We start from the raw sequence: 18,194 nt of genomic DNA on the forward strand, positions 1-18,194 counted from the left end.
GGGTTTTCCTGATATCTGGAAGCGTCTGATCAAAAGTTTAGATATTTGAGTTGCTATAAAGCAGGGGTAGGGAACCTATGGCTCGGGAGCCATATATGTTTCCAAAGTCAAATGATTTCATCCCGATTTTGGTCCATATAAAGCCGAAGCAACTCAATGCAGAAGTTCGATAAGAAACCATTTAAACTAATGAATAAAAACGCTGGCAAACGACTTTGATTGGGTAAACACTACAGGTGGGCGAATCCCTGCACACAGCACAAGGCACTTCCTTCTCTCTCTCTATCGCTCAATGCAGTCTACACCGAAAGTGAATGTGACGATATGCTTATCATTTGCAGTAATTTGTGACATTTTTACAAAAGAACTTTGCATGCACTTTGTTTTGAAACCGTTATTAAGGAAAAATTTCATGGGAAAAAATTGTCTCAACACTCTTAACTGAAGGTGGAAGACAAATTCTAAAAGGCATATTTACATTGATTTGGGACACAGGATTTGGCATTATTATCATTTCATACATTTGATTAGATCATCAAATGAGAGCGTGTTTGGCAGTTTTTTTCAATTTTTTCTGAAAATATATGATGTGGCTCTCTCAACTTTTTTTCAAAACATTTTTTGCTGTTAAGGCTCTTTGGGTCAAAAAGGTTCCTGACCCCTGATCAACACAATTCATGTAGGTCAAACTTTTTGACTTTACAACTGAGAATTTATCTTAAAGGTGAGATATTTTCATGTCTGTATGCAATGCTTTTGCATTTCAACACCAATTTGACTGAACTGGGTTTCCCTGATATCTGGAAACGTCTGATCAAAAGTTTAGATATTTGAGTTGCTAATAAAGGTTTTAATGGTAAACACTAATACTAGTTACCTTATGCCGTAAACAGAAGTTCGAACTTGGCGTTTTGGGAAAACAATAATGATAAATACTTTGTATAGAAAGAATATAAAGATCGTTGATATATTTTTGTGTGTGTTCAACTTCTATTACTTTAGATCATTTTTATTTAGCAATGAGAGAGAGAGAGAGAGAGAGAGAGAGAGAGAGAGAGAGAGAGAGAGAGAGAGAGAGAGAGAGAGAGAGAGAGAGAGAGAGAGAGAGAGAGAGAGAGAGAGAGAGAGAGTGGGGGGCGACAAAGGGGAAGGGAGAGTGGGAAAGGCGGAGTGTGCACAGTGTGCTGCTAGCTTCAGCCTCTCGCCGCGCAGCCAAAGTTTTCCGAAGAATCACAGCCGAGGAGGATACGTGGTGGCTGAAATAAACGCAAGATTGTTTTTCCCTCATCGCGGGACTTAAATGCAACTCTCTCCCCGGTCGACTTTATGACAAAAATTGCGTCGTGGCTAAAACTCTCTGGAGCGTTCTTTCTCACTCCAATTTGATTGCTCAAGGATGTATTTGGACTGAAAAGGCGCCACAAATTGCCGGAAACTTTTTCCACCAAAATGGAAGGGAATATTCCGTGGATTATTGTATCATTTTTGTTGTTTATGCATCTTTCTGAAGGTAAATGATGTATTTAATTGCCTGCTACCTTTGTCCGGGCATGTTGATATGATTATCATCCTGTTTTAAAGAGTAGAGTGTCTCAACTAATTAATGATCGTTTAAATGACATTTTGTTAACAATACAATGTGACTATCATTTGTTGCAATGCCGTGCTCGTGATGCCAATGGACATTGCTTTGCAAAAATCGAAAACTATCGCTCTTTTAAGCCAGGTTTTTAAAAATATAGGTGCCCCCAGAAGCAAAGGTAATGATCGGTTTATTGTACAACTTAGTCCTTACAAAGTTAAATGTAAATACAACTTTACAAAAGCTGCAGGATGCCACACGGTGGCTGTGCTCAGAAGATGAATGAGCGAGGGCATCACAGATGTATTTGCAGTTGAAGCGCAATATTTGGAATTTATGCATTTATTCCATGAAAGTAATTTCTTCCACCCTCCACAGGTTTTCGATGCACAGATAAAACCAAGCCGTGTGAAAATGGAGGGACGTGCATAGAATCGCCCTCCAGATGCATGTAAGTGTAACTCATCTAACCAATGCTTTTGTTAAGTTACCTCGATTACAATTATTGTAGCTGTTAAATTTCAAGTAAAGCCCTGTTCTGTATATTAGCAAAAGATAACTATACTTACTGATGCGATTTAGAAGTTGATTATGCATTGTCCTACTAGCATGTATCCACATGCCTCTGCGGCACCTGTTAAGTGTCTGCAGAGAAACAACTACACACAGGGATTTTATTTGATTCCTCTGATGAGCTCTTTATTGGTGTTTCTTCAATACTCATGTAATTGCTGTGGGTGTCTTCTGACACTGATCAGTCTTTTGTTTTTCAAATTGCAAAGGGCGGAGTTGCCATAGGGTTTCAAATAAGGTTTATGTTTTGACAATAGTCTAGTGGTATCTTGCCAGAGGGTGTCCCTTTTTATGCCACTTTGTAGAATGTTAAAGGAGTAGCATGCTTTGGTGTTGCACTGATGGTACACATTCAAAAATAAGCCATCTTTGCCACCTGATTCCCTCCAAAAGGGCCTTTGTTTTAGTAGAGTGAGAGGTCTGATGACACATCACGTTAAGATAAGATAAGAATAATCCTCTTTCCTTAACTCTAATTGTAAATCTCAGTTATGTTAGTCAGGCAATACAAGACTCACCAATGAGTATGTAACCTGACTGCACACTAAGTCGCACTGGTAGCAACGGCCACCATTTTTTTTTTCTGTCGGAATGTGCCTCGAGTGCCATTAAATTGAAAAATATGTAATTTTATGTGACCAAGAAAACACTTAAAATTGACAGAAATGTGTTGTGATGTTGTTAGGGCCGTTTTTAATGATTGATGACAACAACATTGCACAACAAATCCTAAATTACAGCAATGCAGAGAAAAGCAAATAACTGAGTTGTTATAGTAGTTAGATACTGAGGTTTCCACCCCCTCTCCCATCCCAACCACTAAAAAAACAAAGATGCATAAGAGTAGCAAAGATCCCTTCTCCATGCAGACACCTGATACAGAGAGCGCAGAGTGAGAGCAGGGAAGAAAGGCTACAGAAACTTCAATTTTTAGCAACAGTTTTCTGCTAGCCTGTGATATGCCAAATTATGTTCATAACAAAGTAGTTCTAAACATTACCCATTTTTTCCAGTCTCCTCAAATGACGCTTAAACTTTATACTGTATATGGCACCTGCCTTTGTTCTCGCCTCAGATGGCGGCGTATCTAATGTCCCATACGCTCATGATGTCACGCTGTATCAGTTTAGCGCCGGCACATCAAAAAACTTTATGACTCCTTAGTGCTTTGACTTCCTGCACTGGTGAATTACTAAACAACACAAGATCAGAGTCCAATCCTTAATAACAAGTTTTACCGGCAAAACGTATGCCATCTATTAAACGTATCGCATCAAAAGCAGTGAGAGAACTCAAAAATGAAAGGCCTAAAAGCAAATCATTTTCTTGCCATTTTAATGAGCTGTAAGGACAGATCATGAAACCATGGAAATTAGATAATAGAGAGTAATAGTCATAGACCTTTCAAACTAAGCAAATTTGATAATTTGTCTCAAAGAAGTAGAATAATGCGTGAAATACAGTCATATATGCACAAGCAGTCCAGTGACAATGTCATATCAAGAAACACATATTGTTTGTAGGTAAATACTGCTGCAGCATTTGTGAGAGTTTGCCCAAATTGTTAAAAAGAGGTCATCAAAACTCAAAACAATTCACTTACCTTTTTCAACAGAATCAGAATGTTGCATCAATTTAAGGGGTGTGCAACCATGGGAAATAATTGAACAGGAGCTTCCTCGTTTCTATAAGTCTTATTTCACTATGATTGCTGTTTTAGTTGAGTGGGTAAACAATATAGTAAATCAGGTAGACTTAAAGCCCCAATATGTATTATTTGACCACTAGATGGCACTGTGCTGTCTAGTGTGAGGGAGGGACTGTGTCTTAGGGCACAGCTTGGCTGAATCCTGCCGGACAAACATGGCAGGGGATTCCACTGTGTAAAAGAGATACAAATTTCTCAACGTATGACTTTTTTATTAACCATAGTATTTTTATGACAGTTCATATATTTTTTGCCTTGTATTAAAAATAAATGTTTGTTAGTTTTTTTGCTGAATGTAAGTTTTTTTTTTTTTTTGCACCACTAGGAGGCACAAAATATTACACTGTGTCCCTTTTAGCATTTTGTTTAATATACTAATTTGCAGCCCGAGCTTATTTAAATTGTGTTATGTAGCAAAAATACTTCAATGAAATGAAAGTGAAGAAAGCATACATGTTCATCACTTACATGCAGCTTGGGAGGCAGCAGTGATATGAGCGCCAGAGGGATAATTAGGTGGATCGAGAGTGTTGCTCTGAGAAGATCCAGCTGGAATGGATGGACTTGGGGCGGTGTGGGGCGTGGGGGTGGTACGATGTTGGTGGTGAACATTTAGCGGTGGTCTGGCTAGGAAAAGGAGGGGGCCTTAAGCACGTTTAGAGGACAGCTGGTGGATGTTGTGATGGTAATCCAGTGAAGTCAGACCTCAACAAAGGGAAGCTCAATGCCAGGTGCCACCATTGAGTAGCAGGCTGGCCCCCATGTCGTAGGAGCGAATCTTGCTATGGAGTAAGTTTGTTGGCACATGGCAGTTCTCTCACAGTTTAACTGATCTTACTCTTCGATGCATCCATCACGGCAGGACAGCTAGGATTCCTTGAATGAAAAAAAATCAAAAAAACACCCAAAACTTTAATTTATCTTTCTTATTGACATTTACCAGGTCATTTTACACGCTTGTCAGATGACCTTACCTTGAGCTAATGCTAGGCGGAGTTTGTATTATTGCTTTTGGATTAGAATAAATCCAAATAGAGAAAAATAAGCATTGTCCACTTGTGGTTGTGATTGCCGGTAATGAGTTTTCTTCCTATAAATGTGTTACCTTTGGCCTTGGTTGCTAAGTTAACGTATAAATTGTGACCATCTTGTCATGATCCTGTTGTTACTCCCACTCAAGGCATGAGGTTAGGAGGCTTGGATGATGAAATTGCAAAAAGCATTACAGTTACATGGACCATCATGTTAGACAAAATGTGTAGAGCTTTTTCTTGGAAAACAATAAGCCATTTTTAGGATTGGAATGAGTTACTTGATTTGATTTTTTTTAAATCACAATGGTGGATTATGCGCAAGGAGACCATGACATATTTCAGTTAAAATTTAATTTTGGGTTTTATGTGAACTTCTTGCTTCATTTAATCTAATGCTAAGGGATATCCTCTTGCGTGACCTTTATATAAAGAGACACTATTAAATGTATTGCGATTCTTCTGCATTACATAGCAATGATTTAGATCAGTACTGAAATGGCATGGAAATAGCTTGCATTTAAAAATATGTGGTGATAATGCTTGCAGTAGTCACTACTAGGGGCTGCTTTGACAGCATCCGCTTGGTTCAATCGTTTGCTTGTTGTTCGCTTTAACTCATCATGAATAAATTATTCATATTCAATAATGTTTAAAAATAAAAGACTATAACAAAAGTTATAACAGGAAAATAAAATGTGATTTTATTTGCTTTTGCACCTTTTGAACAACAAGCAATTAATAAACGTATGTAATCAAAGTATACAACTTGTATGTTTTTTTTTTGTTTTTTTTTGAGGCACTGCTTTGATGGGATTGTACAGTAATGCATTTTTTTTTAATGCAGTGCTTTGATGGGATTGTAATGCTGTAGAATAGTGACGGAAAACAGCATCCTTACTAGATTACCTGCAACACGCATCCATGCCAGGTGATTGGTTCTCTGATGCCAGACACAAAAAGAGTGAACCTTTGCACACATCACCGGCCAGTGAACTGGTTTTCTTTGGGAAATTTTGGGGAATCACCAAGGGAATGTAGGCTATGAGTCCTTCTTTGCCAATGGAAGTTACATATTATTTTGCATAACCATAATGTATTCAGTTTAGAAACGTATTCAGGAATGCTCTCTGTCCCGTTGAGGTCCCGATCCTTGGAATGTTTAAGTTTACAATTAGCTTCGGTCTTGGCGCAATGGATTATGGAAGAGTTAGCTTAGTTCTTTCAAAGAAGTCTTATTGGTCATCTATCACCATTTGGGTTTAAACTAATATAGTGTCTGTATATAAAATTACAAACTGGGAGCTTTGGTTCCCAGGCCCTTCCACAGGAAGTTCTGCCTTCTGACCTCTATGCCTCAGACATCCTGTCTAATCACAGTAGTTTACTCAAACTCCAGGTTAACTTCGTATTGAGCTAAAGTACAGTATTCATTAAATAATACTTTTTGTTTTCTCATTGTACTTTGCTTTTTTAAGTGGCATTTTATTCTAATTTAAATAGGTGAGATCATTGATATTCATGATGTTTTTCTCAAGAAGTAATAATTTGCACACCTGTTTGGCATCTCATTGCCAGTATCATGAAATGTTTGTGTCTTGCCTATGTTCTCATATAAAATGATGTTCTTTTAAACCTGGTACTGTTTTGTGTATGGTTACTTTTAAACAATAGTGAACTTCTTCAATAATGAACTAATCTCCATACTCTGTTGTTGTTGTAGTAAAAGGTCATAATACACGGGTCTCGCCTTTCATGATGTTCTGATTTAGATTTAAAAAAATTTGAACTAATCTATCTTAACTTTGGTGGTTGGGGAGGGCTGTGGTTCTGTCTAATGATGCGAAATGTTTGAAAAGACCTTGGCCTTGGGCTGCTGTCATGTGGTTTTTGCTACTATTCAAAAAATGTCAGGGATCTGCCTCCAAAAATCCATCAACGCTTGGGCAAAATTCAATTAGTGTTATAGGAATTGTGTTACTGGATGCCAGATGTGACTGGTTAAGAGATTACACTTTTATACTGAAAGGTATGTGAAGTGTTATGTTCATGCATCAAAAACTTCAATATGTGCTCATAAGCATTATTGCTCAGAACAAACTTCCTTGTGATGAAGGGAAAGGCTTCTTTAGTAATCAAGCTGCCGTGTGTCGCAAGGTTCCTGCGCATGCTGTGGTTGCTAAGCTGAAGCACACATATTGTCCTCACAAAACCTGTGTTCCCAGCACCCCTTTTTTACCCACTTTCTAGGGCTCCCTCTCTCCATGGGATATTGTTGCCAGGCGACGGCCTAGGCCTTCTGAGTCCAAGGAAGCCCAAACCTGAAAGACTAGCTCCTTGGGTCACTGCTCCCCCCATTTCCTCCCTCCTCCTTCCAACCTGATCATACAAAGGAGTTCTGACTACTTTAGCCCTTTTATTTGGGGGCCACAAAACAGTCTCCAAACCCCTCCACCCCCAATGTCGCTGTTTGCAGAGAAAGGGAGAGCTAGGGACTGCTGGAAGGAAGGGTGTGTGTGTGGACAGGCTCAGGTTGGCAGCGCTCTGTCTATGGACTTTCATCAGTGCAGAAATGTAATTCTTGCGCGCATTCAAGAATGATTCTTCTGTAGGTCTTAGTTTCTTAAAAAGAAAAAAACAGTAACTTTTACCATTGATGTCATAGGAATTAAGTTCAGAGATAGTTAGCTTCAGTTATAAACGTTGCTTTGTAGAGCTCAACTGCAAGTAACCGTGTCAAAGATTTTGGTTTTTTTTCCCACAGGTGAGGTGCCCCCTGACCTCATGGTGGAGTGTTTTTCTATTGTATGAAAGGGGATGAGCTCATGTTACGCATGCTTCAATGAACCAGAGAGCAGGAAAACAGGCATTGGGTTTCACTAGTAATGCCACTCACTCCAAAAAATCAAATGTCCATTTTGTAGAGATAATTTAAATGAAACCTCTTATTTCTCTTATGTTAAAATGCTTTATTCTTCCTTCTCCTGCCACTCGATGTTTGGATGTCATCCTTTGTGGGCTCAACCACGCTGGTTGTAAGTTTCTCGTCCTTGTGTTGAAGCATGTGGGTGTCTGCATGTTGTGTTGCAGTGGTGCTTTTTCGTGAAGTAAATGGTATAAGAAACTTTTATTGCATGTTTTCTTAAGGATGTTGTGTCTCTTCGGTTTTGTGGAGTAGCTATTAAGTGTGATTGTGTGTGTGTGTGTGTGTGTGTGTGTGTGTGTGTGTGTGTGTGTGTGTGTGTGTGTGTGTGTGTGTGTGTGGTTGGTGTGCGTGTGTGCGTGCTTGTGAGAGAGTATTCTTTTGTCTATGTTCCATTAAAGAAGCAGTTGTTATTTTGTCTCAGAAGTGCCAGATATTCAGTGGTGCAATGACAGATGTGGACAGATGCACGGTGCCAAGGTCTGCAGCTGCCCAAATCCCTCATGTTTTGACTTAAAGGAGATTAGCTTCTCCGACCATCCATGCACCATGCTACTCAAACACTTCTTGCTCATCATCATCTAGAGTCCTCTTAGTAAGAGGTCAGAAGTCGGCACCCAGGAGCCCCCTCACAACAACAGCCGGCACCTGCCCCTCAAATGCGCTTACAGAAGCCAAGTGGAAGCGAAGCTGCCCTAGCTGGCCTTGACACATTCTCAGACGCTGCGAAATCTGTACTGGAGTGCAATCCGGACTTGTTTAGTACCAAATTGTGCACTGCTATCAGATGTTTTGTTTCGTAGGAGAAGCTTGCTATCAATGGGTCAAGTCTAGACAAAGATTAAAGTTAATGCAAAAAAAATAAATTTGAAAACATACTACACGTATTTAACAACAAAATAATAGAGGTTACACAAACACAGTGGTTATTTTAAACAAAACGTTAAAAAGCTGAAAGTAAAAAATGTATTAAAGCAATGTATTCTCCATGGCAAAGCTAACATCCTTATTAAAATAAACACGGAAAATATATCTACTGTAAATAAGATCATCACTTACTTTTAAAACCACAAAATTAAAAAATCTAAGCTGCAGACTCCATTGTAAAGTCAATGCAACCCAAAATTACAATTTTTTTATTTTATATTTCATTCCATAGTAATGTTTTGGTTCTATAATGTATAATATATATATAATGCAGTATTTTTTTCTCAGGAATATACATACTTTATTCATTTATCTGCCATTTTGTTCTCCAAAGTTAGATTTTCATCTTTAACGCAGTTCCTGCCAGATGTCAGTAAAAATGGACTTTAAGATAAAAAATCCTCAATACCTGTAGGGCTTGGTAATTTATCAACCACCCCCTCAAAAAGCAGTCATTAGGAAAATTTTTACTTTTTGACATGTTTATTCTCAGTAATGAACCAAGTAAACATTTGCTTTAATGTTCCATTTTGTCAATAACAAATAATTTGAAAATCTTTTAAAAGCAAAAATGTGTAGTGATTTTCTGTTTCAATGTTTCCATAACCAGTATCAAACATAGCAATGCATATCTTGTACATCACTTGCTGAATTACAGATTAACAACAACATTTTGTCTAGTAACATTTGTTTATTTGAGCTGAAAATTGCATTTGGTTTGGACACTTACAGATATTACAGAAATTTTGTCTAAGTTTTCAATTTTCAATTTAAACATTTTTTCTATGTGTATGTATATCTCACAGTTTTCATAGAGATTTAAATGATAAACCTGTTAAAACTATGGAGAACCCAAGAACCATTTTTTTTTAAAAGGTCTGCAGTCGTGCTGTTGCATCCAAGCCAATTCCACTGACTACAAATTAAGGGGAACACACACATGTGCATTACTGTACAACCACCAATTTAATTCCCATGCATCATTTTATAATGCGGGAGGAAACCAGAGTCCATGAATAAAATGAACTTTTAGGCACTGGTAGAACATGTAAATGCCACACAGGGTGGACGTAGTTAGAATTGAATTCGGGACCTCTGAACTGCGATGCAATGGCACTAATCAGTAAGCTAACGTGTCACCTAAAAATGAATTTAACTATTAAACCCGTGGATTTTCTCTCCGTCAATTTTCATAAATCATAAATCACATCTACAAAAAAACAAAGAAGGCTTAGGTGGTAAATACATTTTTCAACTAATTTGAAATATTATTACATACGAATTAAACTATGACAAATTGATTTCCCCACTCCTTCTACTGCATAGCATAGCATACATACGTTACATAGTTACCATACATAACAATTGCTTATAATCTCAAAGCATAACAAGGATAGTCATGTTGACTATTATACAATCCTATTTTTTCCTTTTAATTTTTTATGTTGTCTTTAAAACTTTGGAGAAGATAGAATTGCAGTAAGAAATTGTAAATTAATGTTTTGTGCTGAAAAAAAAAAACAGGGAGATTTTGTTTTAATACAAACCATCTGCCCATAATAACTGCCAAGACATACCAAAATATGGAATAATAGTTAATCTATTGAGTATTTTCTCACTACTCAGTCCTTTGAGACATTTTTGTGATTAAGGGCTATATAAATAAATTTGACTTGACTTGACTTGACTACTGAGATGTAAGCAAAAGAACCGTGAGCGTTATTACATGACAAACCTGCTACCCACCACATTCTACCCTGTCTGAAAGGAAGAGTCATCATTTGTTTTTCAATTTTGGCTGTTCACTGTAGCACATATATCAAATACTGACCTACGAACTGCAATGTAAATGACAAATTTTCAAGCTTAATAAAAACTTAAATCGAATGCAGTTGTATAAGGTATTCTAAAGCACATTTTTACAAGCAAGCTTTTTTTGGAATAAGGTACTGTGGACTGGTGGAACTAAAATTGTGTTATTTGGAAATAACAAGGGGCGTTATGCATGGTGGAAGAAGAACACGGCATCCGAGGAGAAACAATTGCAACCCACAGTAAAACTAGGTGGTTGTTCCATCATGCTGTGGGGCTGTGTGGCCAATGCTGGTCCTGACAATTTTGGTCAAGTCAAAGGCCGGATGGAATCCAGTCAGAATCAGTATCAGCAGATACTCTAAAAATGTTCAAGAAGCAGTAACAAAGTTCAAGTTGCTTCAAGATACTTCAACAAGACAACAAAGCCTCAACACTGTTCAAATTCTTCTTATGCATCCATGCAGATGAACAAGTAAAACGTTCTAGAATGGCCATTTTAGTACCCAAAACTGAATATTAGTGAAAATCCGCTGTGCATGCTTGGACACCATCAAACATGACTTAACTATAAATGTTTTCTGGCTGCCCTTCACTGGCTGCCTGTGGGTGCATTTTAACATTACTTTGTTTTACATCTTTAAATGGCTTTGCCCCTCTTTACCTCAGGGAGCTGCTTCACTGCCATGCTCCTGCTCGGTGTCTCAGGTCAGGCGATTCGCTGCTGCTGGAGGTCTCAAGGTCTGAGAGGAAGCTCAGAGGGGATAGAGCCTTTTCTGTTGCTGCTCTCAAACATAGGAACAATTTGCCTTTGCAGTCAGACAGGCTCCCTTACGCTCCATTTTAAAAACTAGTCTTAAAACCCATGTTTATTCCTTGGCTTTTGACCCAACTTGGGGCTTTCTTCCTTTTTTAATGTTCTTTCTTTATGTGTTTTCAATATGTTATGGTCTTTTTAAGTTTTTTTTTGTTAACTATTTTTAACTTTGTCTGTGACTGTTTTAAAGGGCTTTATAATTGAAATTAGAGTTGAGTTTTGTAAGGAAGATCGTAAAAATACCTTCCAACCAGAATCCAAATCTGCATCGGAAGCTATAGAAAGTTTTATGAGGCTGTTGCTTTTGCAAAAAAAGATTTACTAAATATTGATTTTCTGTGAGAGTTCCCAAATGTATGCGCCTGCCTGATTTTGTAATTATTGCACACTTCTCTGTCAATCCTATTAACCTCTTCACTTCTTTACCATTGTGTTTATCAGATATATTGAGCTGACATTTCTTATCTGAACAAATTAGGATTTATAAAGGAAAATCTTGAAAATGATCAGGGTAGCCCAAACTTTTTCATAGAATTGTAAAACTCAACTTTAGAGGATAAAAAGTATGTTTGGGTTGTTTAGATCAATGGATCGTTGGGAACAAAAGTTCTACTGCTAGTCTGTTCTCTACATGGACAATGGAGTACTTTCTACCTGATTCGCTAATGCAAGTCTTAATAGTGGCTTCTGCAAACCGTATGACAACATTTGTTCTTGCCACTAGGGTCATATCTCCCATTTTTGAGCAGGAATTGAATTTCCCTATCTGCATTATGCATAATTTTCGTTACTGGTCTTGATCTCCTGCCACACCGTCTTGCACAATGTTTAATTTTTCACTGACCAGATTCCAGACATAGTTAATTTGCTTCTAAATAAACCCAGCCAAACCATGACAAATAGCTATGCATACTTAGGGGGTGGTAGCCGATTGGTTGAGTCAGGCTTGCTTTTTCGTCTGCTCCATTACCATGGCGACGGGAATCCTACGTTACGGTCAGAGCGCTGTGTTTTCTGAGCTCCCGACAAGGGATTACAGGAAATATGACATGGCATTCCCTCTGGACCAGACCATCCCCCCTACCTACCCCCTCTTCATCCACTAGTTGCAGCCTCCGGAGACATTCTTTCCTGCGCCGTAGCCCCACCCCTCGCTCTGCAGCCCGAGTGACATTATCATCACAATCAGACGGGGGACCTCTGACATCTGACCTCCCGGCACTAAGAGGAGGGGTGGGGGAGAAGCCAAGCTGGCGTTTTTTGAGGGTGAGCTTTAAAAACTCAGCCAATTTGGCTTCCATTCTCAGAGGTTTTATGCTGAAATTCAACTCTTAGTTTAAAATTGGTTATCTTATAGTCACATTTTTAGTTCAGATGGTAAAGTCTTAATCTTCCTCACAGCTTTTTTGGTGCTGGTGATGGGGGATGGCTGGCGACTTGCCCAGTCCCTGCAATTTTTTTTGTAAAGTATACGGCTTTAACATTGTAAGATATGTACATAGTAAAATTAGGGTCTGTGTTTTTCAGAGTCAATGCACAAGATAACACCCATAAGATTATTTTTGCTTAGTTAACTATTTTCAAATTCTGTATCTTGTTTGGCTTATTACTAATAACTTTGTTTTACTCTTTGTATTTTGTGGAATGATGTTACTTTGTTTTTAGGGTTCGCATGGTTGCTTGAAATCCGGGAAAAGCTTTCATTTTAATGTTGTGTTTTCAAGGTCAGGAAAATGCTTGAACTTTGGGTAAAGTGCTTGAAAACGCTTTAAATTCTTGTTATGTTTTTTGGCAATCTCACTCAACAGACCATACATTAAACGAAGATTTTTTTTTTATATATTTCTATAATATATATATATATATATATATATATATATATATATATATATATATAGACAATAACGTCAGTCGGCTTAAAATTTATGCCAAAACGAAAGCAGCGATTTCAGTGCTTTGTATGGATGACTAGCTTTCGTATACTCTTTTTTTTTGTTTGTTTTTTGTTAACGGAATACTACACCTACACAGGGATCTATGACATCTGTATTGTGCAAGTATTATCTTTAAATTATGGACATTGCAGATCATCATCAAATGCAGATCATAAATGCAGATCATTCATTAGGCGCCATGTAAAAATATTAAAGTAGCGTTTGTAATGGGTAGAACATGATGCAACTGAAAATGTAAGCTACATATTACCATCATTTTTACACCTATATGGGGAGGGATTTGGCTAAAAATAATTACAGATGTTGTTTTAAGAGCCGTAAATATATTTGCGATTTACTCAAGATCTAAAAATCACACGACTTGATAAACTTACACGCAAGATTAAAAATCACATACGCAAATGCAGATATATTTGCGGCTCTGCAAAATACATTATTCACACAGGAATCTTTACTGGGAAAAAAAGAAAAATTGGCCTTGAAAGTGCTTAAAAAGTGCCTGAATTTTGCCATTGAAAGTGTATAAGTCCTGTGTTGTATATTACTTGTGAATTCTTACTTTTCTCATATATATATATTTTTTTTTAATTAATGCTACTTTTTAATTGTGCCCTTTGAGAACAGTTATCAATTGCCACCTACAGCAAATAAGAATCGAGACAATTTGAGTACAGTTATTGATTGCCATCTACAGCTAATTAGAATGGAACAATTCAAAAGTGTTAGGGCTCCGCCCTTACTTTCAACTCAAGGTCTCAATCATTACTGCTCGTGATTGGTGAGCAATCAGATGAAGACACATTGTGCTCGGATTGGCTCTATCAATAGTTTCCATTCTACTGCACTTTTCTCTCACAACTTTATTGTTGATACATACGTCTGTGCTCTCTTTTGTGGCTTCTTTTCACCTCATTGTCTTTTTAACCTTGCACTGCAAGCCAGACAGGAGTAGATCAAAACAGCCATATTGGAGAAAGACTAGCCTGTTCCCAGGATGTTAAAAAATCTGATTGTTTTGTCAAAGAGCTTGCAATAATGGAGTTAAATAATGCTTGTACGAAGGAAAACAAAGGAAAATCCACTGTTAATGATGCCTAGGGGGTTTTCTCTAGTAAAAGAAAAGACACAGCCTCGGGGTGAACCAAAACCAAGCCGTCACTGCTCTGTCATCGACATCAAACAGCTTGTTTGTAGTGAGGGGCTTGTCTACAGACACAGTATCCACTCTTGGTATCAGGTTTCTAACTCAAACTAACCTCAGCACAAAACTTGTCTGAACTCTCTCTGGCCCATGGAGAGCATTCAAATACCCTTGTTCCAATGTTGATATATTTAGGTAACTTGCTACAAAAGAAAGAATAAAGTATTGTAAAAGTGGATCAGCTGTCTCCTCCAAATGTCAGCTACAAGTCTATTTGCTTAAAATGTGCAGAGTGCACATTTGATAACATGGAGGTTAAGGAAACATGGGAACAAAAAGCTAGTAGTGATAAAAGACGAGACTGGGAGAAGACTTTGACAGAGGGACACAAAATAGCCAGCAGTCCGACATGGAGGGAGTTTTAATGGAAAGGAAAAATGCGTTACTTCTATATACCCTCTATCACTTCAAAATATAAGAATACATCCAATTTATGTTGGCGTAATTGTGGGAGGCTCTGGGATTTCACACATATTTTCTGGAATTGCCCTGTGATATAAAATTTCTGGAGAAGTCTTCAAACAGAAATGAAATTAATTGTTGGTTGGGAGTTGCGGTAGGGCCCAGTGACCTATGTATTAGGATTTTTTCCAGAACCGTTATTGACTGGTCAATGCAAATATGTACCAAGGGTTATGCTTCTGGTAGCCAAGAAAATGATCACAGTTTCCTGTCTGAAACCACAACCTCCTGACATAAAACAATGGAGAGACAAATTCAAGCAAATGTACATTATGGAAAAAATCACTGCAAGACTTCAACTGAAACTAGATCAATTCGAGAAAAGATGGAAGCCTATCACATTTTTTTAAATTGATGTCTAAACACCTCACCTTTTATTTATTTATTTTTTTTAATTTTCATTTTTGGTGTTGTTATTTATGGGAATGTCAACTGTATATATTTTTTGTTCGTGTTGCTGTATGATGGGTGACCCAACCCTCTGTCAAATTGTGTGTGATGAAATAAAAAGTTTTTTTTTTAAAAAGTGCAGAGGGCAGAACAATTTTTCACATGTTGGCATAGTGGTTGGAATGATTTCACGCTTCCTGGCAGCCATCACTTGGTGTGTGCATATGTTCTCTAGAGCTGACCTGGGGGGAAAAAAACGTAACGACAACAGATTGTTAGTTGACACTGAAAAATTGGTCTCTCCAGCTGGATAGCAAGCAAATTATGTGTTTGGTCAATCCCGTTTTCAGGATATGGTCAGTCTCAATTTGTGAGTGCATCACTCATTCTTAGAAACAACACTGCACTTTTGAAGGAACCAGTGCTAATATAAAATAATTCCTGGGCATTGACGCTAGACTTACACCACAATATGAGCCAGAAAAGAGGTGTCATTTCACGGGGTCTGAAAATGTAAGATGTGGTATATTGATGAAAAAAAGGGAAATGGTTGAATGTGAAGGCTTGTTTCTTTAGGTTCTTGCTGGTTACCTCATGGATTTAATTCTATATCCAGATGCCGCCCAGGATTCATCGGTCAGGTATGTCAGCACCAGGATCCTTGCCATAGATCGCCGTGCTTTAACGGGGCTGCCTGCAAGAGCCAAGTGGTCAATGATATCCCGCAGTACAGCTGTGTGTGCCAGAGGGGATTCAGAGGTATTTCCATCACAATGGGCACAACAAAGTACAATAGTTTGTGGATTAAATCTTACCATTACATTGCAGGCCAAGACTGCTCACTCACTGACGCCTGTGCCGCAAGTCCATGTGCCAATGGGGCTCGCTGTGCCAACTGGAATAATCACTATAACTGCTCTTGCCCACCTGGCTTCCAGGGAAAGAACTGTCGCAGTGATGTGGACGAGTGCCGGAAGCCTGGGGCTTGTCTCAACGCCGGTCTTTGCCTCAACACCCATGGCTCTTTCCGTTGTCAGTGCACGCCAGGGTTCAGTGGCCGCACATGTGAGATGTCCACCCAACCCTGCGCCCCATCACAGTGCCTAAATGGAGGAACTTGTCGCCAGACTGGCGATCATTCCTATGAATGCGCATGCCTGCCAGGTAAAATAAAACCGGACATTTACTTGTTGATGTACTGTACATCCCAGCTTGCACAGAGCTTCAATTCAAATACCTAAATACTTCATAAAAACTTTATTTGCCTTGGCGGTTTACAGATCTTGCTTGCTTCCAAACCTGAGAAATATATTTTTGTTTTTTATAAAATCAAGCTTGAGATGATGATGTAATTTCACTGATGTTTTGCTTTCATTTGAGCTGTACTTTACCAAAGACACAACTTACATCTATTGATGTTGAGTAGTCTGTACCCATACTAATTCATGCCATATATTTGCTTTTATTTTACTTTTGCTGTTTTTATATTAAATATAGTTAACAAAATAAGTTAAACTTCAGGGCTATAAAAGGAAAACAGTAAAATAGAGAAGACACAATCAATCATGTCTGTTAGCTTTCTGCTTTAAAGTGTGGTTGAAGGTCCCTCTGTGAAAAGACCCGTCAGAGTCTCAATTTGTGATCATCCATCCTTAATGACACCCAAATTTTGACACCAGACTACAATGAAATCATTTTTTTAAGTTTTTGAAAATGAAAATGATTTAAGTTTCCTTGGAGACATGGCAAGAGATCAAACAAGCCATCCAGTGTTCTGCACAGCCTGCAATGTACTGGCAAACGTAGGAAATATTATTTTCATTGCTACCAAATTTCCCATAAATCTAAGACAAGATTTTTCTCTTATCTTCTCAAATATACCAATTTTAACTAAAAATGTGAAAGTTACTATTATAGTGTAAAAAGCACTGTATAAGTAATAAAGTCAAGTCAAACAAAAAAGCACAATTGGTAGATTTGAGTAAAGTATAAGTGAATAGGTTCAACAAACAATGCTAAGTCTCATGCAGAAGCAGGTCATAAACAAAGGTGTGTTTCAAGCCATGCCTTTTTCAATGTATGTGGATTGCCTTTGCTTTCTATGGGAATGCTCGTTTGGATAATGCTGGCAAGCAGTGATTGAGACATTTCTTAAATCACAACAAAAATGTTAGCAAAAAATGTCCTGCTGTCAACGTGCAGAGTCCTTTACAAGCCATGAAAAGACACGGGAACTAATATCTCAAGAATCAATGCATATGAAGTTCGATTACCAGCAATATTCCTTGATACAAACTCCAAAACCATGTTACTAAAGCCTGTTAGTTAGTTTTTCATCAAAAGTATTGATTAAACTTGGCTTTAAGAAGCTGCTCAGAGTTCATTTTTACATCAGATTTAGAGCTTGAATAAGTTTAGGTTTGCTCTGTCAAAAATGAAAGCAAAACTGCAGCAAGCCCACTGTAGCTGTCCTACATCTGGGAGACCTGGCTTTGCACACATGCAAACTATCACAGAGCGTAGGCCCACTGTTTTCCCAACAGTTAAAGGTTTTTCCCAGAGCTAATGACGCAGTTTTGAGTTGCCGCTGCTGGGATTTACTCCTGCCTCACAGGTCAGCCTCCCGCCTGCTATTTATAGGCTTGATGAGAAACGGGATGCCGGCAGTGGTTAGAAGAGGAGGCCGTCCGCCCGCGCTCTTGCTCCTCTATGTCCACAACAGAAAAAGTTTACACTTTGGACCTTTTGGCTTGTCACAGGGGAGCCGACAGGAAATGTCTCTTGCCAGAAAGGAAGTCATTGAAACTAAAAGA

At 38.2% G+C, this 18,194-nt stretch overlaps 1 protein-coding gene across 1 annotated transcript in view; it reads left to right on the forward strand.

Annotated features, from left to right (window-relative positions):
- The first annotated feature begins 1,171 nt into the window (after positions 1 to 1,171).
- The window catches only part of notch3 (notch receptor 3), a 48,015-nt gene continuing 30,992 nt past the window's right edge, over positions 1,172 to 18,194 (forward strand). The window contains exons 1-4 of the mRNA XM_088330503.1: positions 1,172 to 1,510; positions 1,961 to 2,033; positions 15,998 to 16,140; positions 16,210 to 16,545. Coding sequence (XP_088186629.1) covers positions 1,450 to 1,510; positions 1,961 to 2,033; positions 15,998 to 16,140; positions 16,210 to 16,545 — 613 coding nt within the window. The 5' untranslated portion in view covers positions 1,172 to 1,449. The remainder of the gene's footprint in view (positions 1,511 to 1,960; positions 2,034 to 15,997; positions 16,141 to 16,209; positions 16,546 to 18,194) is intronic.

Source organism: Urocampus carinirostris, chromosome 1 (assembly GCF_059441175.1).
Source record: "Urocampus carinirostris isolate Australia breed hairy pipefish chromosome 1, RoL_Ucar_1.0, whole genome shotgun sequence".
NCBI lineage: Eukaryota > Metazoa > Chordata > Actinopteri > Syngnathiformes > Syngnathidae > Urocampus > Urocampus carinirostris.